The sequence below is a fragment of the Euleptes europaea genome, chromosome 3, assembly GCF_029931775.1.
Source record: "Euleptes europaea isolate rEulEur1 chromosome 3, rEulEur1.hap1, whole genome shotgun sequence".
NCBI lineage: Eukaryota > Metazoa > Chordata > Lepidosauria > Squamata > Sphaerodactylidae > Euleptes > Euleptes europaea.
Window position 1 is genome coordinate 84,936,303 of NC_079314.1, and position 25,471 is coordinate 84,961,773.

Below are 25,471 nucleotides of genomic sequence, written 5' to 3' on the forward strand. Positions count from 1 at the left end.
TTTGTCCTACTCTAATCTCTTTGATCACTGTCAGAAATAGACTATGGTACCTGTTGTGCGTCGAACTTTGGTCACAATGCAAAAGACAAGTTACTTGAATAACTCTAGATAATTGAAGCTTCCTTATAGAACACCTTACACAAATAGGCAAATCTCAGAGGTGTGTCATTAAAAGACACAAGCAGATACAGAGTCCATTGAGGACTGCATTCCTTCCAGTTAACCACTGTCCTAGAGTACAAACAATGTTTAGGTAGCTTCTCAACTCAACATTACAGCTCCCGGAGTATTCATTAGTAACAGTGCACATGGATACCATCTTCCAAAGAACCACTCCCATTTGGAACTTTGAATATTGAATGGTCTCTATTTAAGTGACTGCCCTTCTATATTTATATTTAATTTTTCATAAAACAATATGATTGCCTTTTTTGCTACAGTGATTTGAACAACAGAACAACAGTCTCATTCTGATTGTGGTACAAGAGGCTATATTAAGAAAAATCAAGAAAAATCTGGGTGGAATATTAATTTCTAGTACTCCATTCAGTTATAACTCTCATTATATGAATAGGCTGGAACAATATAGCCTAGAAATTAACACTAGTAATATTTCACCTGGATCTATTTTTCTCATACTGTAAATTTGTACACTGTAATCAGGTCAAGAAAAAAAACTATTTAAACATCTTTACATACAGGTGAATGCTAATAATCACCATTGCATAGTATTAATTGCCTTAACACAAAATTGTGTATTTTATATCATGTATGCAAGTTTCTTTTGTAAAGATAGAAGCAGGTAAAATCAAACCACAAACAGAAAAGACGGGAATGTGTGATAAGAATTCATTCTGAACAACAGGTGTGGTGAGTGCTACTACATCTAGAATGATAGGCATTGAAAAGGTTGTAAGCTCTTTATTAGCTACCATTTTTCTCTGCTTGCATTTATTTGAGTAACAAGCTTATGAAGATTAGGTTTAAAGGACCACGCTAAATGTGTGCACTACATATCAGAGATATCAAATCTATATAATAATACGAAGTTGCCCCTATAAACATGCTAGTGGTTTTCATAAACAAGGGAACAGTTTCCTGCCAATGAAGGTATAGAAGAATTAAGCCTTTACTTTTAAAAAAGGGCTTAGATATTAAATATGAAACAGGCAAAAAAAAATCCTGTGGTCCTCAAATGCCCATGCTTACACAGACTAAAGGCAGTACCAAATGAAATGTTTATCCAAAAGGACATTGAAAAAAACAAACTAAATTCCACTCTATAGTGTATAAGATCTCATGAGGCACAGAATCAAACACACTAATATACATAGATATACATAGATGCTCACTTACCATAAACTGTACATTGTCAAATCCATTAGCCAGCAAGTGGTTCTCATATTGAGATAGCCCAATATTTTCCAACCATTGTCCCACTGTCTGGACAGGGCATCTAGGTGCTGAAAGAGTTTGAGAAGGAAGGCGTTTAAGCAGTGAATACCCATCCACAGGATAATAACGATGGTCCTGGGCTGAGAGGTGGCATTGCCACATCGTGTTCCGGGAGAAGTTGTTATCAAAGGAGCCCGCCAGCTTGTCAGATTAATGCTTCCAGCAAATAAGAAAGTCAAAAGAAACACATAGTTTCCAGGGCAGGTTATACAGTAAGATCTGCTCCTAACTCAACATTTCGTAGGTATTAATCTCTACTACAGAACAGTACGTCATGCAGTGGGGGGGGGGGAGAGGCATATCAAGCTGTTAGCTAAGCTGGTTTCCGTTATATGTGACTGTTGGAATACTCCACAATGAGCAATGCACTGCTAGCAGCAAGAAATCTTTTATCAAGTACTCCTACACTCATCAGTATGCAGCGCCATGCTCCTTGCTCCCCCTCGCTCTCTCCCCTTCATTACCCAGCCTAGGCTACACCTCGCATTTTCAATAATAGCCATCAGATAAGGCAGGGTGGGTTTTGTCTGCAAGCTGTAAGCTTGCTGCTGCTGCTTCCACCTACACACCCATCCAAGCGTCAATCTTGAATGATGAGAGCAGTCAAAACAAATGCAGAAAATAGCAGGTCATCAGAGGCAAGCTAAAATGCTCAGATCTGAATAGAACCTTCCTACCAGTTAGGCATTAGAGAGATCTGCTTGTTGTAGATGTTTTACGATTCAAAAGACATCAGGAAATGCAAAGCATTAACTGTATGTAGCCTATTCCATGGTTTACTACTTGCTTCCTTTTTTTTATAATACTGCACTGAGGTTTGCTGTGTTCACAGCACGCTCCCAACCATTGTTCCCATTATTCATTTTTTTCAATCAACCAGGAAAGAATGAATAATCTGTTACATGTTTTCTTATTATAACTGGGCATAACCTAAATTGCACAACATCCTTTCAGTCAAAATAATTATTTCTTCATCTCCAGGATTTTTCAACCATAAAATACTACCAGTCATGAGCAAATCTTCATTATAATCTACTTAAAATTCAATCTGAAAAGGTCATCCATCCACATTAACAATTAAATGAATTTTTACTGTGGAAAAAACAGAAATGACTTCTCTTTTCACAAAGGATTTGTTTGAAGAGAATATATGAATATATGACTTTTAAAGATATGAGGAACATTCAGTATTCCTAAACTTACAAAATATATCTGATAATCTAAAAAACAGAATAATAATTCATTCATAAACTTTGGTTTTCCACCATGTCAAGTAAATTATTTAAACACAGGGTATCTATTTATAGTATAATTCTAAATATCAGTGAAATATGAAAATTAGGGGTTTTCACGTTAAAAGAGACCACCTAGTTTATAATCTAGCTTTCATTATGTTACAGGTTTTTAAAAAAAGATCTATTACATTTTACGATAAGCAAAACGTATATACATTGCACATCACTGCAAATCAGAGCACATAAACAACACCTCAGCTGCTTACAACCTAAATATTGCACACTGGTCACGTACATTAATCAGAAAGCACAACAAACTATGACTCAGTTTCAGTATCACTGAAGTCACAGAGAAGCCTCTTGGTGACTTCAACAGATCTTATTCAATTCCTGTAACTGGATTGCCAATGCCATTAAATAGGCATTGGGAAATATCTGGAGATTTCTGGGGGAGTGGAGCCTGGGGAGGGCATGGTTTGGGGAAGGACCTCAGCAGGTTACAATGCCATAGAGTCCACCCTCCCAAACAGCTATTTTCTCCAGTGGAACTGATCTCTCTTGTCTGGAGGAGATATTCAGACCCCTTCTGGAGGTTGGCCACCCTAGCCATAGAATCTTTTCACAAATTAATTAATGAATTAATGAATTGCAGCCTAATGCACTTACTCTGCTTTGTTAATGTTTATTAACATACGTTTATCAGAACTATAGCTACAAGGAATCTTGGCAAAAACAAGGGTGTTTGAGGGATCAGAGCAAAACATGAGTTCTGGCCAAGCTTCATATTCTTCAGGAGTAGGTTCCGCCTAGTTAAATGCAGAACTCCTATGCAGAGCTGATTTCAGTGTCTAACACTGAGATTCTAAGCTGAGTTACACTCTTCTATACCCACTGAGTTCAATGGACTTAGAAGGGAGTAACTCTGCTTAAGATGGCACAGTAACTCTGTATAGGATTTGTCAAGATTACAAGGCTGTCAGATTAGTTTGACAGGTGCAGGTTAGATCAGATGGATCTAGTAATGATGCAATCAGCCTGGAAAGTCCCTGGAGAGCAAGAGGGAGCTGGCCTGATCCAGTTATGACTAGGAGGCTGATGCAATACAGGAGCCATGTCAGAATGACTAGGCATCTACTGTGATTGGTGGCTGCGTCCACCAGGTGTATATAATGGAGTGAAACTGAAGCTCTGTGTGGGATGCTATGAGCGGAGAGTGTGTAAGAAGTATTTGTATTATATCTTTGCAGAGGACTTTCTGATGGTGTTATCCTGGACAGACTGCCAATCCGCTGGCTTCCGCGTCAGGGCTCTGGGCCCAGCTCCACCCTAAAGGAGTGTTTCTGCTACACTGCGCAGGTTACGTGTGGTGGTAGCTAAGCAGAGTCCAGGATTTTCAGAAGCTACTGAGGGAAAGAAAAGGCTGTGTGAGTTATGGCTCAATCAATTATCCCTGTGGATAAGCTCACCTCTGGGAATTACCATGTTTGGTCTGTGAGGCTGGAGCAGTATCTGAAGAGGGAGGATTTGTGGGATACTGTGGAAAGGCAGCCTACCACAGCAGCCGAGGTTGCCAAGGACATTAAAGCCCTTGCCAATATCACCTTGTCGGTGGGAGACGACCAGCTTGTATACGTCGCGGGCAAGGAGCATGCCAAGCGGCATGGGATTCTTTACGAACAGTGTATCTGCGAGACTCGGCAGGCACTGTGCTGGCACTAATGAGGCGGCTTTATAGGTGCAATAAATCACTGCACACGCCGGCCGCAGCCCACTTGAAAACTCTGGCAGAGTTGTTTAGACAGCTGGAGTTAAGAGGGAAGAATGTTGCTGCAGAAGACCGGGTGTACTTGCTGTTGAGTTCTCTGGATGCGAGTTTTGATGTCTTAGTAACCTCGCTGGAGAGTTTGGCAGCAGGGCAATTAACCTATGAGTAGTGATGGGACAGATTCTGGAGGACGAGGAACGACGGGAGGAAGGACGTAAGGAGATGACTTCAGCCCAACTGTTGCCCCATCCTGATGCCAGAGGAGCGTCAGAGTCGCCGCGGGATTCAAGTGCCGTGCAGCTCGGTGTAAATCAACCCAGGCAGAGAGGTCATTTACAGTCAACGCCGAGATCATCAGCCCAGCAGGGAGTCAACCCAGAAAGAGGGGCAGCGTTCTACCCTGCGCAGATGGCTCAGACGCAAGCGCATGAGGGAGACCGGAGGAGTAGGAGCTACAAGCAAGAGGAGGAATGTGTGATGTTTATCAGGAAGTGTTTCGCCTGTGGGTCCACGCAACACCTGAAAAGAAACTGTCCGCAGTTGGCCAGGAAAAAGCAACCAAAGAGACAGTCAGTGAATGGAACTTACACTGCTGTTGTGCTGGCAGAAGCTAGAAGCAAAGAGAACATTTGGCTCTTGGACAGTGGGGCAAGTAAATGTTTTGTTAAACAGGCTTCTATGTTGGTCAACCAAAAGCAATCTGCTAAGTCTAATGTAAGTCTAGCAGATGGGAAACACTTAAAGGTACACTCTGAGGGGGAGTTGTTTTTCCCAGGTTTAAACTATACGTTTCAAGATGTACTTTGTGTGCCTGAGTTGCAGAATAACTTGCTGAGTGTTTCTGTGCTGGCTAAGGCTGGTTTTAAGGTGCAGTTTGAAGGAAACACCTGCCAGATAAGCCAGGAAGGGGTTGTAATGTTAGAAGGGCACTTGCAAAAGGATGTTTATGCGGTACATAGAAGGACAGGAGAAACTTCTATGGTAGTGGAGTCTTTAAATAAAAATCCACATAATGAGTGCATACACCTTCTACATAGGCGTTTTGGCCACGCCTCCTATTCTATCCTAAAGAAGACCTGAGTGTGTTAGGGAAGGATGACATTAAAATAAATGAGTGTAGTTCTTTCCTAGATTGCACTGTCTGCAAGTCTGTTCAAAGCAGACATAGTCCAGTGGCTAAGGTAAGCCAAAGAGTGGCAACCAGACCGTTGCAAAGTGCACATTTAGATCTCTGTGGTCCATTTCCTGAGAGTGTGTCAAAGAACCGGTATGCTTTATGCATTGTTGATGATTTTTCTTGTTTTGGCTGGGTGTATCTGCTGAAGCAGAAAAGTGAGGCATGCCAAACCATCAAGTATTGGATTAATAGGGTGGAAAGGCAGCTAGACCTTAAGGTATCATCTTTGCAATCTGACAGAGGTGGTGAATTTCTCTAATGCATTTACCCAGTGGTTAGAGAGCAAGGGAATTGAGCACAGATTGGCTAATCCCTGCGTTTCTCAGGAGAATGGAGTGGCTGAGAGGAGGATTGGTTATCTAAAGTCAATGTTGCAAGCTTTGATAGAGGATGCTAATCTAAAACCCAGGTTTTGGGGGGAAGGCATCAAGGTGGCTTGTTATTTGATCAATAGACTTTGGACCTCCAGCATTAACAATATATCCCTACAAGGCATTGTACAAGAGAAATCCCTCTTTAAAGCATTTAAGAGTGTTTGGTACAAAGGCTTGGGTGAATATACCTTTAAAAAACCGCAGAGCAGGTGGCAAGAAATCCAAACCGCTGATTTTTCTGGGATATCAGAATGCAGCAAAATCTTATCGCTTTGCTAATGATCAGAATCAGGTGTCATTTAGCAGGTCCGCGAACTTCGGAGAATCTTTTAATTGGCCAAAGTTACACGGCACAGATAAGGTTTCTAAAGAGGTTTTATTGCCGGCTAATGAACAGCCAGAGGCAGATGAAAGTGTTTTTCCTGGAGATGTTTCAAACATGGAAACAGTAAAGGGTGAGATTCCAGAAGGAGGGGAGTCTAGTGACACGGTAGCCAGACGTTCAAACAGGAGTAATAAAGGAGTACCTCCACCAAGGTATGGCTTTAATGATTGTGATTATGTTTACAATATGGATGATGGTGAACCTGACAGCTATGAAAAAATGTTAGCTGACAATGAAAGAGATAAGCTATTGTGGTTCAGAGCAAGAAAAGCTGAAATGGAAGCATGTCAATAGCTCAAGGTATTCTCACACTAATCTACCAGGTGGCAGTTTGTAAATTGGCTGCACCTGGATGTGAGACTAGGAAGTCTACATGACTCAAATTCCAGGTTTTGAATTGAAGGAGGAAGCCAAGGTACTCAAGCTGAACAAGGCTTTGTATGGCTTACATCAATCGGCCAGAGAGTGGCACAAGTGCTTAATTGATGCTGTTAAGAAATTCGGCTTCAAACAAAGTGTTGCTGATCCTTGTTTATTTTCAAGGTGCACAGGTCAGAAGGAGTCATACGTGTTAATTTACGTGGATGATTTGTGTGTAATAACAAATAATGAGAGTGACCAAGAACAATTTCAGAAACAGCTTGGAGAACGTTTTAAACTGAAATGTTTGGGAGATATAAGGAATTATCTAGGGGTAACAATAAGCAGAGACAATAAAGGTGTATTTTACTTGTCTCAGACAGAAAAAAAATAAAACAGTTGCTGGAAAGGTTTAGCATGGTTGATGCTAATGCAGCTGAACCCCCGATGGTCACATATTATTTGTGTGAAGAGTCACAAGAACAAGAAGAGTGTGACAAATCTCTGTATCAGCCTCTGATAGGAAGTTTGTTATATCTTGCTTGTTGGACTCGCCCAGACATATATCAGGCGGTGCATTGCCTGAGCAGGAAAAATATGTCACCAAAGCAAACTGACTGGAAGGCAGCTAAGCGAGTACTCAGATACCTGAAGGGATCTGTGAATAAGCAGCTATGCCTGAATGCATGTAATGGGGAACTGACTGCCTATGCAGACGCTTCGTGGGCAGATCAGGGGAGCGCAAAATCAACCACCGGTTATGTGGTATATCTTGGTGAAGCGCCCATACATTGGAATTCTGTGATACAGTCATTTGTGGCCATGAGTTCGCGTGAAGCAGAATATAGTGCTGTGAGTGAATGTATAAACCAGGTGGAATGGTTTGTTTATCTCATGAAAGAACTCAATGTGTCTGTACAATTACCAGTAAGGATATATACTAACAACCAATCTGCGCTACAACTTGCGACCGAGCAAAACTTTAAAGGCAGGAGTCAACATATTAGAATAAGATATGTCAATGAGGTTGAAGCTGTGAAAAAAAAGCTTGGTATACCGTATATACCTGTGTATAAGCCGACCCGCGTATAAGCCGAGGTGCCTAATTTCTCCCCAAAAATGGGGAAAAATTAGGCACCCGCGTATAAGCCAAGGGTCGGCTTATAACCCCTCCCCCCCGCAGGCTTACCTGACAGGGCTCCCGGCAGCAAGCGGCGCGGGCCCGGCGGCGGCGTGGCCTGGCAGGGGCCGGGGCAGCCTTCCTGCAGCTGCAGGAGGCCACTCCAGGCCGCTCTCGGCAGCAGGAAGCGGCGGCACGGCCTGGTGGGGGCCGGGGCAGCCTTCCTGCAGCTGCAGGAGGCCGCCCCAGGCCGCTCTTGGCGGCAGGAAGCTGCAGGAAGCCGCCCCAGGCCGCTCTTGGCAGCAGGAAGCTGCAGGAAGCCGCCCCAGGCCGCTCTCGGCGGCGAGAAGCGACGGCGCGGCCCGGCGGGGGCCGGGGCAGCCTTCCTGCAGCTGCAGGAGGCCGCCCCAGGCCGCTCTCGGCGGCAGGAAGCAGCGCAGGCCCGGCGGCGGCAGTAAGTTCCCCCCCTCCCTCTACCATATTGACCCGCGTATAAGCCGAGTTCGGCTTTTTCAGCCCTTTTTTTGGGCTGAAAAACTCGGCTTATACGCGAGTATATACGGTATATTGTAAAGTGTGCCAGTGCTGGTAATGTGGCAGATCTGTTTACAAAAATCGTGGCTTGTAACCGGTTTTTGAAACTAACCAAACTAATCTAAAATCCTTGAGGAGTGTCAAGATTACAAGGCTGTTAGATTAGTTTGACAGGTGCAGGTTAGATCAGATGGATCTAGTAATGATGCAATCAGCCTGGAAAGTCCCTGGAGAGCTAGAGGAAGCTGGCCTGATCCGGTTATGACCAGGAGGCTGATGCAATACAGGAGCCATCTCAGAATGACTAGGCATCTACTGAGATTGGTGGCTAAGTCCACCAGGTGTATATAATGGAATGAAACTGAAGCTCTGTGTGGGATGCTATGAGCGGAGAGTGTGTAAGAAGTATTTGTATTATATCTTTGCACTGTGAAGTAAACTACACTTTTCTAAGTAGCAGAGGACTTTCTGATGGTGTTATCCTGGACAGACTGCCAATCCGCTGGCTTCCGCGTCAGGATTCGCCTGAGTGTGTTTAGGATTTCAGAAATGGATCGTATGAAATTGAGTTTACTGAGTCAGATCATTGGTCCATCTCAGGCAGAGGTCTTTTACATCACCTCCTATCAGAGCGTGTATTTATATATGATATTAGCTGCCCTGAGCCTGGTTCCGCCGGGGATGGCAGGGTATAAATAACATTTCTATTCTATTCTCTGAAGATGCCAGAGATAGAATCCAGGACCCTCTGCATGCATAGCAGATGCTCTACCACATAGCCCTTCCCCTGGAAGATGACTTAAATGTTGAAGGTAAATAAAAATTTTAATTACCTGCTAACTAGTAAACATGTCCATTTAAAGGCATTTAAGCTTACACATTCCAATTATTTTAAAGTATTATTTTATATTTTGATATCTTGGCAACACATTTACTCCTCTGACTTGGCAAAATGGAAGGTAAGGTTTCACACATTCTCATCAGGGTAACAGACATATATCTACCTGAAACTAACTCCAATAACTAAATCACAGCTGTATAGAAACAGATAACGCAAATGAACATATTATAATGAACTACACCCAGAAAAAAAGGAACTAACACACATCAGTTCTGTTCTTTCTAGAAATCAGTAACACAGTCCTGCACAACTTATGAACATGTCACATTACCTGCAGTTCCCCACTTATGTATGTGGACCAAGTGAGATCAAATGTCGTGTAGTGTTTACACATGAACACATGAAGCTGCCTGATACCGAATCAGACCCTTGGTCCATCAAAGTCAGTATCCTCTACTTAGTCCAGCAGCAGCTCTCCAGGGTCTCAGGCAGAGGTCTTTCACATCATCTACTTGCCCAGTCCCTTGAACTGGAGACACCAGGGATTGCACCTGGGGCCTTCTGCATGCCAAGCAGAAGCTCTACCGCTGAGCCACGGCCCCTCCCCTCCTGGACACACAGCCTCGCCCAGCTGTTCGATGTTTTCAGAGCCAGGGGTGGGTCCATCAGGAGTTTAGAGTGTCAGATGAGGTTCTAAGAAACCCAGGTATATCAGGATGAAAGCTTGAGCTGAGCTGGCTGCTAGAAAAAGCCCAACTGGTCTAGAACTGTAGGAAGCTGAATTCCAGCACTTGCTATTATGGCAAGCTGATGCCCACGAACAAAACACTGCTTCTTCCAAAGGGTACCCCATATTTGTCACCATTTACAACTTTTTGGCATGAGTTCATAAAATAGCATAAAACATGGATTACTGAGGAACTACATATTACTTGTAGTTCTGAGAAGATTTTTTTTGACTAACATTAACCAAATGTATGTATGAAGTTGTTTGGAGAAAACTGCTGCTTTGGAGGGTGGACACTATGGCGTTGTTCCCCACTGAGGTCCTTTTCCTCCCCAGGCTCTATCCCCAAATCTCCAGGAGTTTCCCAACCTGGATGTGGCAACTCTACTCCTACATTCCCCGTCGGTGGCCAGGAGGGACCTGGCAACCCTAATTTTCAGTGGGAAAATGGCATAAGGGTACAGAAATAACAAGCTTCTCTTCTCCCCACAATATCCAATATCCAAGGAGGGCTGATGGAATGTTACAGACAGAGAGCTAGAAAACAGAAGCAAAAACAGCAGTTGAGCAGTTAGAGGGGGGAGAGAATGTCTGACTGAGTGAAGCTGAGACAAAGAGCAGCTTAAAGCTAAATTGAAAGAAAGGTCAATTTGTAACAAAAGATACAGAACAGAATACACAGGAACAGACCTCACAGCTTCAACAATCTACTCCTGAACAACCTCCTCACATTCCCACCATTGAACCATATAAGGATGATCAATTGGCTCCCACCCAACACCATAAAAAGAAGAACTCCATGTGGACTCCACCTGAAGGCCGCAACACTACACTGGACATGTATATTGAATGTTTTCGCCGCCGAGCCCAAACTGAAATAATCAACAGAAAACACCACTCAAGATCCAATCTCAGCTGTACAGAGAAGAATGCCATAAGCAGCCTGAGAAACAATCCAACTATTATAATAAAACAAGCTGACAAGGGAGGAGCCATTGTCATAATGGACAAAACTAAATATATACAAGAAGCTGAACGACAGCTCTCAAACACCAGTTTCTACAGGCTGCTATCCACAGACCCCACTCAGGAATATCAGTGAGAACTCAACAAAAACATGAAGAAATTACCAAAACATATACAGGAACGAATTGATATGGATTCACCTCAGGAACCTCGAGCAGGCACTTTCTACCTCCTACCTAAGATACATAAACCTGGCAACCCTGGACGCCCCATTGTTTCGAGCATTGGAACCATCACTGTAGGAGTATCAGGATATATGGACTCCCTTCTGAGACCATATGTCATTAATACCCCCAGCTATGTCCGAGACACCACAGACTTCCTAAGGAAACTGCAGTCCATCAACTGTCTCCCAGAAAACAGCATTCTAGTCACCATGGATGTGGAGTCTCTATACACCAACATCCCCCATGACGACGGTCTACAAGCCATTAGAAATACCATCCCTGACAACAACACTGCAGATCTGGCTACACAACTCTGCAGATTTGTTCTCACTCACAACTACTTCCGGTTTGGTAAGGACTTATACCTTCAAATCAATGGCACTGCCATGGGCACTCGCATGGCTCCACAATATGCCAACATTTTCATGGCAGATCTAGAACAACGTTTTCTGAACTCATACCCACTGGCACCTCTCCTTTACCTGAGGTTCATTGATGACATTTTCTTTGTCTGGACTCATGGCAAAGAAGCCCTTGAAAGATTTCACCAGGCTTTCAACGACTTCCACCCCACCATCAATCTAACTAGACACCACAGTACGGATCCATGGGGGACACACAAGCACCACATTGTACCGGAAACCGACAGATCGGCAAACGTATCTACATGCATCCAGCCACCACCCCAACCATATCAGACAATCCATTGTCTATAGCCAAGCCCTACGCTATAGTCGCATCTGCTCCAATCCTTCAGACAGAGATACACACTTGAGAGACCTACAGCAAACATTTTTGCAACTACAATATCCTGCAGATATGGTGTGAAAGATGATTGAGAAGGCCAGAATGATACCCAGGCACAACTTACTACAAGATAAGCCCACAGAGAACGACAACAGAACACCTCTGGTTGTCACTTATAGCTCCCCAACTAAAACCAGTCCAACGTATTATTAAGGACCTACAACCAATGCTGGATTGTGACACTTCCCTCGCTGAAGCACTGGGGGGATGTCCCTTTCTTGCTTACAGACAGCCGGCTAACCTAAAACAACTTCTCACCCATGATGATAAACTACTTAACAAGAACATGGACTCTGGCACCAAGGCCTGCAACAAACCAAGGTGCCAACCTTGCCCTCATATAGATTCTAGGAACACCATCTCTGGACCCACCAATGTCAGCCATACTATCTCAGGTTCATATTTCTGCTCATCTTCTAATATGATTTATGCCATCACATGCCAGCAATGCCCTTCCACAATCTACATTGGACAAACAGGTCAGTCTCTTAGACAAAGATTAAATGGACATGAGTCTGACATCAGAAACCACAATATTCAAAAACCAGTGGGTGAACATTTCAACCTTCCAGGACATTCTGTTGCAGATTTAAGAGTAGCAGTTCTCTTACAAAGGAATTTTAAAGGGAGATTGGAAAGAGAAACTGCTGAATTACAGTTGATATTCAAACTAAAGTCAATGCATTTACCTGGGCTGAATAAAGACCTTGCATTCATGGCCCATTACCAATGCTGATTTCTCCACACCCATCTCTCCCCTGGACATCACAGACTCTTTTGCATATCACACCTAATCCAATCAAGCCTGCTATTCACATTTAGATACTGTTCCTCTACTTAAAGACCGATGGATTCACATTCTAGCTGTATCTGAAGAAATGAGCTGTGGCTCACGAAAGCTCATACCCTACCAGAAAATATTTTTGTTAGTCTTTAAGGTGCTACTGGACTCTTGCCCTTTTTGACTACTGCAAACAGACTAACACGGCTACCCACTGTGAATTAACAAAAGATAGTAATGGTCAAAATCCTGGGGGTGTCTTGTCCAATCGGCTCAGGCATTGGGGGAATCTTTGTTTGGCAGTAAGTGGTTTTCCCTGTGTTATCAAAAGAGGAAGCTAAAGCAACTTTATTATTAGGGTTATTCTACAGATGTTCTTTATTTTATTTTATTTTATTGTGGTACAGGAAAATAATATAAAATAATGGAATAAAAGGTAAAAATACCAGGATGGGACAAGGGAGAAGTAAATGCTCAAATTTTATAGTGTCCCAGGAAGATTGCTGGCAGATATAAGCATTAAAAGGATAGTAAAATTGTGTATGGTCTTAAGAAGCCAGAAATTAGAAGTTTCAATCTGGACAAATTAAAATATTTGCAGGGGTTTTTAGAAACCCCACACCTGAGAGAAATTGATTATTTCTACATGTGGGAAGATCAGGCAGAGAAAAATGCCAGGAATCAATTATAGCAAGCTTGCAAAACACAAATAAGACATTAACTCAACAGTGTTCGGATTTAAAGGCAAAAGTCAAACCACAAGAGAACCCACAGCAATTAGAAGAAAAGCAGACCAGAAGCAACCCTTTGTACCCTTCCCTTACTAACCTCCCCCTCCTTCCCTCTCTTGAAAAGGATCTACTTGATTTATAGAGTGCTGGCACACCACCCCAGGGCCTGGCACTTGGGGCAGCATTCCCTTCCCTGCCAGATAGTGATGAAGACAATGGGGGGGGGGGACTGAAGTGAAAACTGAAGGCACGAAAATGTGTGCAGAATTCAGGGGAGACACCAAAGAAGTATGGGGCCCGGACCAATACAAAAAACTAATGTGAAAAAGCCCTGGGTGTGATCCAGAGTTGACCCTGCATCTTATTCCCTGCGTAGGCAATGATAATCCATGAGAATGGCTGGTGTTCACAATGTTTGGCCTGAACATAAGCAAGGGAATATTTATATTTATACCTCAGTTGAAAGAGTTTTTCATACATTGGATTTTCCCTTCAACAGAGCTTTTAATCATTGCTGTTTTTCCCTGCCTATTTCTTGCTCCCTGGAACAGGGAGTCCAAAAGAAGACAAATATTGTGTGTGGACGCTAGCTGCTGAAAAGCTTCTGGGTAAGAAAACAGTAACGTGTTTTTGAAAATCTGTTTTGATGGCAGATGAAGAAGCCATTTAAGGTATAAGTTCTATACCTGATGGTTATCTTGGAAAAGCATCCTGTGCCTCCTTCCCAAAGATGCTCCTGAATCATCCACAGCACATATTCAAGATGGTAAAATTGGTTATTTCTTAAGCAGGGACCCTTAAGCATGTTCATTTAAAAAGGCATCTGGATAAAAAGAGCTTCTGACTGAAATGTTGAAGATTTACTATTAGAGCTGTGCATTGTCTTACTCCCTGACATTTTGTGGTTGGCTCCACCGCCTGCAACAGCCATCTTGTGGCTGTGACCACCAGCCTGTGTCAGAATTCCAAGGGGGCTCACAGCTTCAAAAACGTTGGGGACCCCCATCTCAAAACATTTACAACATCTCTTTAGTACTCATAATCTAAAATGGTTCAACAGTAGAATGCCTATTTGCAGACTAGAGTTGCAATCTGCATTGGTATACATTTATTTATTATTATATTCAGATGTACCCTACCTTTTGACTTTCCAAAGAGCCTTCAAGTGGGATTATGAAAAAAAAAAGATTTTTGAAAATAGTTTTTGATGCATGGTGAAACAGCATAAATGTATCTATAACAAAATATGCAGTGTCATTTTCATTCCTGTTTTGGCCACCCTTAAGAGTAAGTCAAGAGCGTAACTACAGAAACAGAAATAATTTTTTAAGAACTTGAAAATGAAAGTCTATCATTGTTCTTGCTGGCATATGGAAGGAGGAGTGAAATTAGGTTCATGCTTGCTCATCCTCCTGATAGCATAGCAACAAGTAGTTTGAGAACAAATTAATTGGACATGAGACTGTTTTCTGAATGTATTGTAGTGAGTAAGCAGAAAAAAGTCCTTAAGGAAAGAAACGAGGCAACCAGCCTCAACAATTCATGAACCTTTGTGCTCACTCTGAAATAGGTGGGAAGCTTAGTCATCATTTTTAAAAAACCCTTCTAAAGCGAGACAGTTAACATTAGCACTCTACATAAGCCAGCCTCATATTCCTTTTCCGGCCACAGTCCTAGAAAAGCATCTTTGAGGAATGACAGCGAAACTATATATAAACTGCATTCAGACATCACAACAAACTCTGGTTTGCCTGTGACTTGCACCAATGCACTTGTTTTTGGCCGTGTCTGTATAGTCCCTCCTGTCTCCTTCCACAAGAGCAGAGCATGACCTTCTAGTTTAGTAAGACTTAAATCTAATTTGCTGTGAAGTCCAAATGCAAGCTCCTGGGCAACTTGGAGATTGTTTTCTCCCCATCACATTAGAACTGCAATTAGAAATCTCAAGTCAATCCTAGTTTAGCGTTCCAATCTGAGAGAAGGAAACAAACACCTACATTTGGACTTTATGGGAAACTGGAGCATGATTTAAAGGTTTCCAAATCAGGAAACCTTTAATTGCGCACAGTGCATAAGATAAGTAGGGAAGAGGGAGTATACAAGCAGAACAAAAGGATATTTGTCTGGTTGTCTGAATATGGCCTATGACTTAAGGAATGCTTTGCGGTGCCAGATAAATATGAAGTTTAAAAATAATGCATGAATATACATAAGACTTTTATTCCTTTTCATGCAATAACATAGCCCAACATAAAAATGGCATTTCCCATAAAATGTAATGATATACTTAGCAGTTTCTCCCCCAAGAGAACACCATGATATAAAAAAATCACTGAAAAACTGGTAGCTTACCACCTCTGAACATCATATGATTTGTTCACTGCTTTTTAACTCTCTCTTCAACAAAGAAATAGAAAAGGAGGGGGACAGCTCTGTCATTTTTGGACCAGGGCAGACCTAAGGCATCACAGTAGCATCTCAGCAAACATGCAGTCTCTCTTCTATCCTTTCCCCTCTCTGAAGCCAATTTCTCCTTCCTATCTTCCCCACGCTTAAGGGAAATACCAACCTTGACTTCAAGTGCTATAAATGCTAATCAGGTTTCCCACCAGACTCTAACACTAGTTCATTTCGCTATATCCAAACATACTTTTAAGATTCAAAAGACCAATAGCTGACCAACATCTTGAAACACCTTGTCAAATTAGGCAAGAGTACATATTCTTTCTCCGTCTATTAGCAGATTTAATAAAAATCTGTTTCCTTTAGATTAATTCTAGGACAGTAGATAGCATTGGGTGTGTGTGTGCAGGTAAAGATACTTTACCAACTACACAACATAACCCAAAGAGTCTTAACCAAAATGTAATAGGAGCCCTGTGGCACAGAGTGGTAAACTGCAGTCTGCTCACAACCCGAGTTCGATCCCTATGGAAGTCAGGTAGCCAGCTCAAGGTTGACTCAGCCTTCCATCCTTCCTAGGTCAGTAAAATGAGTACCCAGCTTGCTAGGGGTAAAGTGTACATATCTTGGAAAAGCAATGGCTGCCTAGTAAACATTGTTATGTGATGTTAGCCCATGGGTCAGTAATGACCCGGTGCTTGCATAGGGGACTACCTTTACCTTTAAGATAGATAGATAGATAGATAGATAGATAGATAGATAGATAGATAGATAGATAGATAGATAGATAGATAGAAAATATATGTGCCACCTCTCCATAATCACATTCAAGATGGCTTGCAAAGTCAAAATAAAATAATAAAAACAATAATATAAAATTTATCACTATTAAAATAATCCATAAAACCAAGAAAGGGCGTAAAAGCAGTATAAAAAAATCCACAACCTCAATAATACTGTCCATCGGCTTGAAGATATCATAAAAACAGATTTTTAAAGATGGAACCCTAAGTTAAAAGCCTGGGTAAAAATAAATGCTTTAGCCTGGCATCTAAAGTACAGCACGGTAAGCCAGATGAGCCTCGAAGGGAGTATATTCTAAAGGCAAGGTTCCACTACTGGAAAAGTCCTGGCCCTGGTTTTCACCTGCCTCGCCTCTGCAGGCAGAGTTACAGAGAGCGGGCTTGAGAAAAGGATCTTGTCTGGCAGGCTAAACAGAAAGGGAGGAGATGACTAACAAAAGGCTTCAGGTAGGATAGATGAACACGGCTCCTGAACATTTCCTGTTTTATCCCATCAAAAGTAGAGTTTTCAAGTGATCAGTCATGCTGAAGGTTGAATTTTAGTAGTTCAAATTGAGTTTTTCAAACTTTGAGATGTAATTTCCTTTCTATTCCTGTCCAACACAGTAATTGCTACGCTTTTCTTCAAAGCTATTTTCTCTTGATATTATTTTATTGCCTATATGTGTCCCTTTGTGTACAGGATGATACAATTTGTACAGCTTTCTGCTTTCTGCGCAGCTATATCAGCAGTCCTTTAAAAATGATAAAACAACACCTCCAGTTTACCAACAGCTTTACCAATAGCCAGATGAGACTATTACCATAGTTGCAAAAGCCGCTGCATAGTTAAGGAATGTAGTTTTTAATGTTCTGCCCTTAAAACGCCAGAAAATTCTATTCTATTCAAAATTATTTCTCCAATCAGTCTGAAAGTTGTTATGGACAAGGGGTGTTAGCTGCTCTAATGTCCAATGTCAAATGGATAGTAAAATTATCTTTTATCTTGCATACACTTAAAGTTTGTGAACAATTTCTTGTACAGTCAAAATATACTTTCAGTCTTTCCAATTCCAATTTACATCCTGCTATAAATTCACAAGTATTTCAGGATGTCTTACGGCTCATTCCTGAGCCCTTCAGTGCCCAGGGACTGCGTGGCCATGCTGCTGCCATGGCTCCTCTAAGGAGGTTTTACGGCTGCTGCAGTGGGAAAAAGGGGCATTTTTAAAGTTAAAAATTAAAAAGGGGGAAGCCCCATAGAGAACAGCAATGCTGCGCCAGCAGAATCCCTGCCACAGCACTGCTGAAGTGTAAGGAGGCGTTCCCGGCCTGAAAGGGGTTAGGAGTCTGCCTACTGTCAGCTCCGCCCCTTGGAACACCCCAGGAACACCTCCTAGGACATCAGCATGAGGACTTGCGCCAACAGGGCGCCGGCGGGAGGCCGAGCCAGTGTCTGAGGGCTGATGCAAGTGGCCAGTTTACACAGCGCAAGTGGCATGTCCGTGCCAGTTTGCACAGCGCAAGTGGCATGGACGCTGGTGTTGGGGTCTGGGCACCTCCTAAGCCCATTTGGCCCCCAGACTCAGGAATGCACTGTTACTCTCAATGATTTGGTGAAAATCCATTGTGTAGTCATAAATGTATGACAGTTCATAGTCCTAATTTAAATTATTCACTAGAAAAAGAACCTTCACAATTATCCCTTTGTCTGTTAAAAAAAAGGAAGGTTTAAAATGTTTTTTAAATTATTTAGGTATTTATATCCCATTTTGTACCCCAAAGTGTACCCAAAGTGGCTTACAACAGCATTCATCCTTCCTCCATTTTATCTTTACAACCACAATCCTGCAAGGTAAGTTAGGCTGAGAGAAAGAGACTGGCTCAAGGTCGCCCAGCAAGCTTCCATGTCAGAGTAGGGATGCAAACTTGGGTCTTCCAGAACCTAATCCAACAGTCTAACCTCTACACCACACTGGCTTTTCTGTCACATATCAGTGTTGTTTTACTGTTATACTTCTGTAGGAAGGCATCAATAAGTAAATAAAATTTGCCACTATCCCATCATATAATTAATGGATTTACATTTCAAAAAACAAAGAATATCTACAATAAACCCCCTTCCTGTTTAAGAGAAGAATTAAGGCACTTGCAATTTTCTATGTTATTAGAGCATGTGTGATATTGTAAGTTACAATTGCAATTAAATTTCTATACCATGTGATTAATACATACATTGTACAGCCTGATTTTTAATGCCTGTATTCACTTTGGGCTTCATGTAAGCTACTCTTTTAGCTCAGTTCTCTTCTTCTGCAGGCTGGAAGTCAGTGCTACATAAAAGTGTAATTAGAATTTGGTTCCATGTCAAAATATGTGATACGAAGTGCCCACTAGAAAGAGTAGATATAATGGCCATGCCAATTGGGTGGGGGGTGTCTAAGAAAACAAAGGAAAGTACGACTATGTAAATTTTAGACAAGCACAATATAGCAGTTTGTATTTATCACAAATTAATTCATAATTTCCATTTTATGGAGTATGACTGCAATTGTAAGCACCTAAACCTCCCTCTTAAACCAAAGGTTTTTTGTTTTGTTTTTAAATAGAATTAGTTTCATATAGAGATGTACATAGAATCATAGAGTTGGAAGGAACCACCAGGGTCAACTAGTCCAGTGGTCGGCAAACTCATTAGTCAACAGAGCCAAATATCAACAGTACAACGATTGAGATTTATTTTGATAGCCAAAACGCCTTTTAACAACCATTCATGCACGGGAGGTTTTGCCTTGGATTTGCCGCTCAGATGCACATTTTCCCCATCTGCATTCTCAAAACTCTGCAGGGGGGCTTATTATTGAGTTTTGAGAATCTGGATGGGGAAAATGTGCATCTGAGTGGCAAATCCAAGGCAAAACATCCCATTCATAAATGGCCAATAACCCCCCATGCAGAGTTTTGAGAATCTGGATAGGAAAAATATGCATCTGAGTGGCAAAACCTCCTGTGCATCAACGGCCATGCACAAACGAGAAGGAGAAAAGCTATCGTCACCTGCACATGCACCCCCCCCACCCACACACGGTGCCACACGAAGCTGCCTAATACTGAATCAGACCCTCGGTCCATCGAAGTCAGTATTGCCTGCTCAGGCTGGCAGCGGCTGTCCAGAACAATGTTCTAAAGCCACTGGGAGTCCCAACTTGGGGGGGGGGGGGAAGCCAAGCAGGATGTAAATTTTAAAAAGAGAGGGAGACCTGCTTTTGCAAAAGGCCCCCCCCCCCAACGTGTAAAGCTGTCAATAAAACCCAGGGCATCAACCTCTGGGATCTGTCATTTCTCCCACACTTTCGCTCAGGGCGAAGGTCTTCCCCGTGTCTCCCGCCCCCCCCCACCGCACCCTTAACGCATTCAAACAAAACTTTCCCAAACCCCTGAAACTTGGCAGCCAACTGCACCCGATGCCAAACTCCCGCCGGGAGACCCCCCCCAGGCCAGGGGTTGGGGGTCTGGCTGCCCTTCCTCCTCTCCTGCCACCCCCCTTGATCCTGACCCCAGACCAGGAGGGGAGGAGAGAGGAGGGGAGGGGAGGAGAGGGGAGGGTCCAGCGGCGACCTCCTGCAGGTCCCCACCCCAGATCTCCCCCCCACCCCCACTCACCACACCTCCTTCCAGCCGGGTCCAGCCATTGTGTGCCGCCCCCCGCCAGATCGTGCCCCCCAGTGAGGACAGGAGCCCCCCAATCCCCGGAGAAAGTTGGAGGGGGGCACGGGGCGGCCTCTCCCGCTGGATGATCTGGGGAGGCGCCGCCGGGGCGGGGCGGCGGCTGAGACACTGTAGCACCAGCCAGCTGCCTCCGCCCGGCTCCCGCATGCTCGCCGTGCACGTGTGAACGCGCCGCCATGCCCCACAGCCATGCCCGGCCAAAAGTTCTCTGACTCCACGAGGGAGACTCCGGAGGGCAGGGCAGAGGGCAGTGCCCCCGGCCCGCTCTTCCCCGCGTCCCTGCCCCTCATCTACCTCGGCCGAAGCCGACTCCCCGTGGCTCCTCGCCTTCCGGCTCCAGGGGGCGAGCTTCCCCAGCCCTTCCTCTGGCCAGCCTGCCCGGCCTGGCCGCAACCCCGCACCTCCGCCCCCTGGCGGAGGGCCGCGAGCCAGGGGGAGCAGAGGCGAGGAGACAGCCAGCCGCACGCACGCCGGCCGCTCGCCGGCTCCACCTGCAGGGAGTCACAGCACGCCGCCTCCTCCTCCTCCTCGAGAGCCCCCCGCAAGGGGCCAAAGAGCCTCATGCGGCTCACGAGCCGCGGTTTGCCGACCACTGATTCTAGTCCAACCCCCTGCACAATGCAAGAAATTCACAACTACCTCCCCCAGTGACCCCCACTCCATGCCCAGAAGATGGCCAAGATGCTCTCCCTCTCATCATCTGCCTAAGGTCATAGAATCAGCATTGCTGACAGATGGCCATCTAGCCTCTGCTTAAAAACCTCCAGGGAAGGAGCACTTACCACCTCCCGAGGAAGCCTGTTCCACTGGGGAACCACTCTAACCGTTAGAAAATTCTTCCTACGTGTTTTCTTAATACAGATCAGATGGTGATGCATTGAAGATACAGAATCTAATTGATGTCAATAACATGAATTTAGATCCCCAATAACACATTTCTAATGCAGCAAGAACAGTATCCAGAGGCTACCTCTAGACATCAGTATCATTTGAGCAGGCTCTCTCTTACCTTTAAATGCAATAAAGTGTTCTCACCTACTCATTTAGAAGCAGTAGAAAAGATCAAGAGTCCAGTAGCACCTTAAAGGCTATCAAAATTTCTGAAGAAGTGAGCTGTGGCTCACGAAAGCTCATACCCTGCCAGAATTTTTGTTAGTCTTTAAGGTGCTAATGGACTCTAGCTCTTTTCTACTGCTAGTGACAGACTAACACGGCTACCCATCGTCATTTAGAAGCAGAGACTGAAGACGTAAACATGATTCAACTCCCGTTCTCTACTTCCCAGTTAGGGTTGCCAACCTCCAGGTTGTGGCTGGAGATCTCCTGGGTTTACAACTAATCTCCAGGTGACAGAGATCAGTTCAAATGGAGAAAATGGCCTCTTTGGAAAGGGACTCTGACATTATACCCCATTGAAGCCCCTTCCCTACCCAAACCCTGCCTCCTCAGGCTCCACCCCACAAATCTCCAAGTATTTCCTCACCCAGACCTGGCAGCCCAATTCCCAGTTGAGCTACTGCTCCTATTTTCTCTTTTTATGGAAAATTGGATAGATTCTTTATTAGATTTACAGACAGAAGAAACTGAATTTGATTCAGTGTCTGGACTAAAATCCCAAAATACTATTTATATAAGACTTCCAGAAACAATCTATTAAAATTGTTTAAGAGAGGGTTGTTAAAAAGCTGATACAGTATAGCAGAAGCCAAATACTATGACTGGTTATCCTGAATTCAAATATTATCAGTTTTATCACCTGAAACTTTATGAATGATGTAGGTTTGTTAAAGGAGGTCACCTCTGCATTGCAACAGAAGAATATTTGATGTGATTTCCCATTTACATTGCCTGTCTTTTTAAATAGTGAGATTATATATCCATCCCTTCGAATATGTATATGAACATAAACACAGACAGAAAGGAAGGTTGTTTTTAGAAAGAATGAATACTATGGAAAATAATTGTTAAAGTAGATCTGGCTGAAATAAGTTATAAGTTATGAATCAATGCTTCGCAACATATGATCAATTTGATACTGAAAACTAACCCAATGCATCCCTACAGTCTGTCCAAGTTCAACGCTACTACATTTTTGTAAGCTATCTGAATACTCCCTGTAATTGCTGGGAAACATATTGAAACAGAACAGGAAGAGATAAGGCAGATCAAGAGAAAGCAATAATAAGGGCACATCTTATTCAGGCTTACTCAAAACTCTCCATATGGCACTTTACATGCCCTGATTCTCTGCCTGTTTGTGTAGCAAAACGGAGGGAATCCTGGGCTGTGAAGTTGAAATCCAGATATGGGAAGATTAGATGTGTTTTTCCCTGTGACTATCTCCTGTGCTTTCAGACTTGGAACGCTGAAACTTGAAGACAATAAATAATAAACATGTATCATTTAAACATTTAAAAATTCAAAGATCTTTTCTAACATACTGAATTGTAGAGAAACTAAATATGCAACCCTATGTACTGGGGTGTATATTGCAATCAATAACTTACTGCTGAATACATACATACATAGGATCAGGATGCAGGGCTGCTGAGAACCACCATGGACACCCAGACAAATTCCACCTGGGCCCACCATATGACCCTGATCCAAATCATATGTCTAATTTTGTATGTTAGATCTGTATATTTGTTATTTTATATTTGTATACATATGTTTACCAATATAGGACACACTTCATACATCTGACGCCATGAGCTGTAGTTCCCAAAACCTCCACATCACAATAAATCTTTAGAAAGTAAACTGGTAAGAAAACTATTTAAACTTACTATTGTATATTTACCCAGCACAAAAGCAGGGGCAAATTGATTATGTACTGGTGCTGGATGAGAATTACTGGGATCATTGATATTGATTTTGCTGACATATTTGCTAAAAAGATTATGTAATGTGTAATATAACATGAAGCTTAATATCTACAGTAGCAAAGTAGCATTTACAAAGTGATAATAGATATCCTACCAATAGAACAACAACTGCTACTACTACAGCTCACGGCCTGAGCAGTGTTTAAAATGTAATTAAATCTAACTAAGGGTGGGGAGGAGTTCTTCTAACTTCTGTTCCATCTGTGTAACCACTAAAACAGATTAACATTCCATTGTCATCCATGTAAAGGGGGGAAGCATCCCCCTACTTTGATAGATCATGGGGAAATATTAACTCTCCCTGCCCCCACTTTTGTTCATAATATCAACAAGAGTTTGCTGCTACACTACTATTGAGTACAGTCTAAGCTGCTGTACTATTGTATTATAAGACTGTACTATTGAGTATAATCAGGGATGAGAAGGAGTTGAGACCAAGACTGACAAATAAAGGGGGGAATTAGAAGGAGGAATAAAGAAACGAAGGCACATCTTGAAGAGAGCAAAAGAGAGGAGAAAAGTATGGAAAAGAGGAAGAGAAATTAAGAAAAGATGAAAGGTTGTTTTATTTTCTACAACACATTAACAAGGAAGATCTGGCTAAACAGGCAGAACTATGGAACTGGGAGGAAGGAAAGGAAGAGGGAAACACATGATGGAAACAACAACCTTGTTAGGAGGCTGCAGCCTAGCAATGACTCTCACAGCCATGAGCTGTGCTGCCTTGTCTTGCTTTGCTCAAGTGCTGGCTTGGTTGATGGGTATGCAAGTGTTGGCCTCCTTGTAGGGCTGTTGATTCGGTTCGGCACAAACTGAAAAACAGCCAAATTTCCCGATTCGGTGGTTTTTAGTTCGCGACGAACCGAACTCAAAAATGGCGGGCAACCGGGGGAGCCGAATTCAGTGAGTTCGGGAGTTCACGAATAAATCCGGCCAATTCGGGGCATCAGTAAGCAGCATAACCGTCAGTAAGCAGCATTCTCCTTCCCCGGCCAATCGGTGGCCAAGCTGGGTCTTCTTCTGGCCAATCAGTCAGGATTGAGTACTGGAGGAATCAGCTGATGTGCGGCCCGGCCGGGGAGAGAGAGAGAGAGGGAAATCCTCGTGTGTGTGTGTGGGGGGGGTGCTTGTGCACATTCGCTCCTTTCTGTGGCTGCAGGGGGCGTATTTTTTGGGGTACAGACCCCAAACTTTCAGCAGAGATTCAGACAAGCCTTCTTAAGAGACCACCCAAGTTTTGTAAACATTGGGTCAGGGGGTCCCAAGATATGGGCTCCCCCTTTTTTTCTTTCCATGGCTGCAGGGGGCGCATTTTTGGGGGTACAGACCCCAAACTTTCAGTGGAGCTTCAGATGAGCCTTCTTAAGATACCCCCCAAGTTTTGTAAACATTGGGTCAGGGGGTCTCGAGATATGGGCTCCACCCCTTTTCCCTTCCCCCCTTTCCATTTACGTGGCTGCAGGGGGCGCTTTTTTGGGGATATAGCCCCCAAACTTTCAGCATAGCTTCAGACAATCCTTCTTAAGATACCACCCAAGTTTTGTAAAGATGGGTTCAGTGGGGGCAGAAATATTGGCTCCCCCCTTTACTCTTTCCGTGGCTGCAGGGGGCACATTTTTGGGGGTGCAGATCCCAAACATTGAGCGGAGCTTCAGACAAGCCTTCTTAAGAGACCACCCAAGTTTTGTAAATATTGGGTCAGGGGGTCCCGAGATATGGACTTTCCCCTTTCCCCTTTTCCCTATTGGGATGAATGGATCAGCTGATCCTGTGTGCATCTCCAGAGCAAAACGTTCTGTGCCTAATTGGAATCGTCTTGGATTACAAGTCCTCCCCAGCCCCTCCTGATGGAACAGAAGACAGCCACAGTAAGATCCTTTGGGGGCTTTAATCTATAATTTTTCTCCTGTGTGTGTGTGTGGGGGGGAAGCAGAGTCTGTGTGTGTGTGGGGAGGGAGCAGTTTCTGTGGATGGGGGGGAAGCCAAAGGGGGCTTTTGCCGGCTCTGCCTGGGGGTGTGTTCCCCCTCGAGTCTCTCTCTCCCTGGTTTGAGGGGGGGTTTCAGTTGTGTGTCTTCAGGTTTTCCCTCATTCATAAGAGCGGTTAGGTCTATTTGGATGCTTGCTCAAAACTGGTTTTCAAATGGTGACTTAAAGAATGCATTTGGAGTCCCATGCAAAAGGGG

The 25,471-nt window shown here is 43.5% G+C and overlaps 1 protein-coding gene across 12 annotated transcripts in view; it reads right to left on the reverse strand.

Moving 5' to 3' along the window:
• ANKS1B (ankyrin repeat and sterile alpha motif domain containing 1B) overlaps window positions 1-25,471 on the reverse strand; it is a 432,983-nt gene that overhangs the window by 198,514 nt on the left and 208,998 nt on the right. For 11 of the 12 annotated variants that reach the window (XM_056845975.1, XM_056845973.1, XM_056845974.1 and 8 more), the window contains one exon: window positions 1,357-1,463. In XM_056845975.1, the coding sequence (XP_056701953.1) occupies window positions 1,357-1,463 (107 nt within the window). Of the gene's footprint in view, window positions 1-1,356; window positions 1,464-2,024; window positions 2,044-25,471 lie in introns of those variants that run through there. The other variant, XM_056845972.1, reaches the window with a different exon arrangement.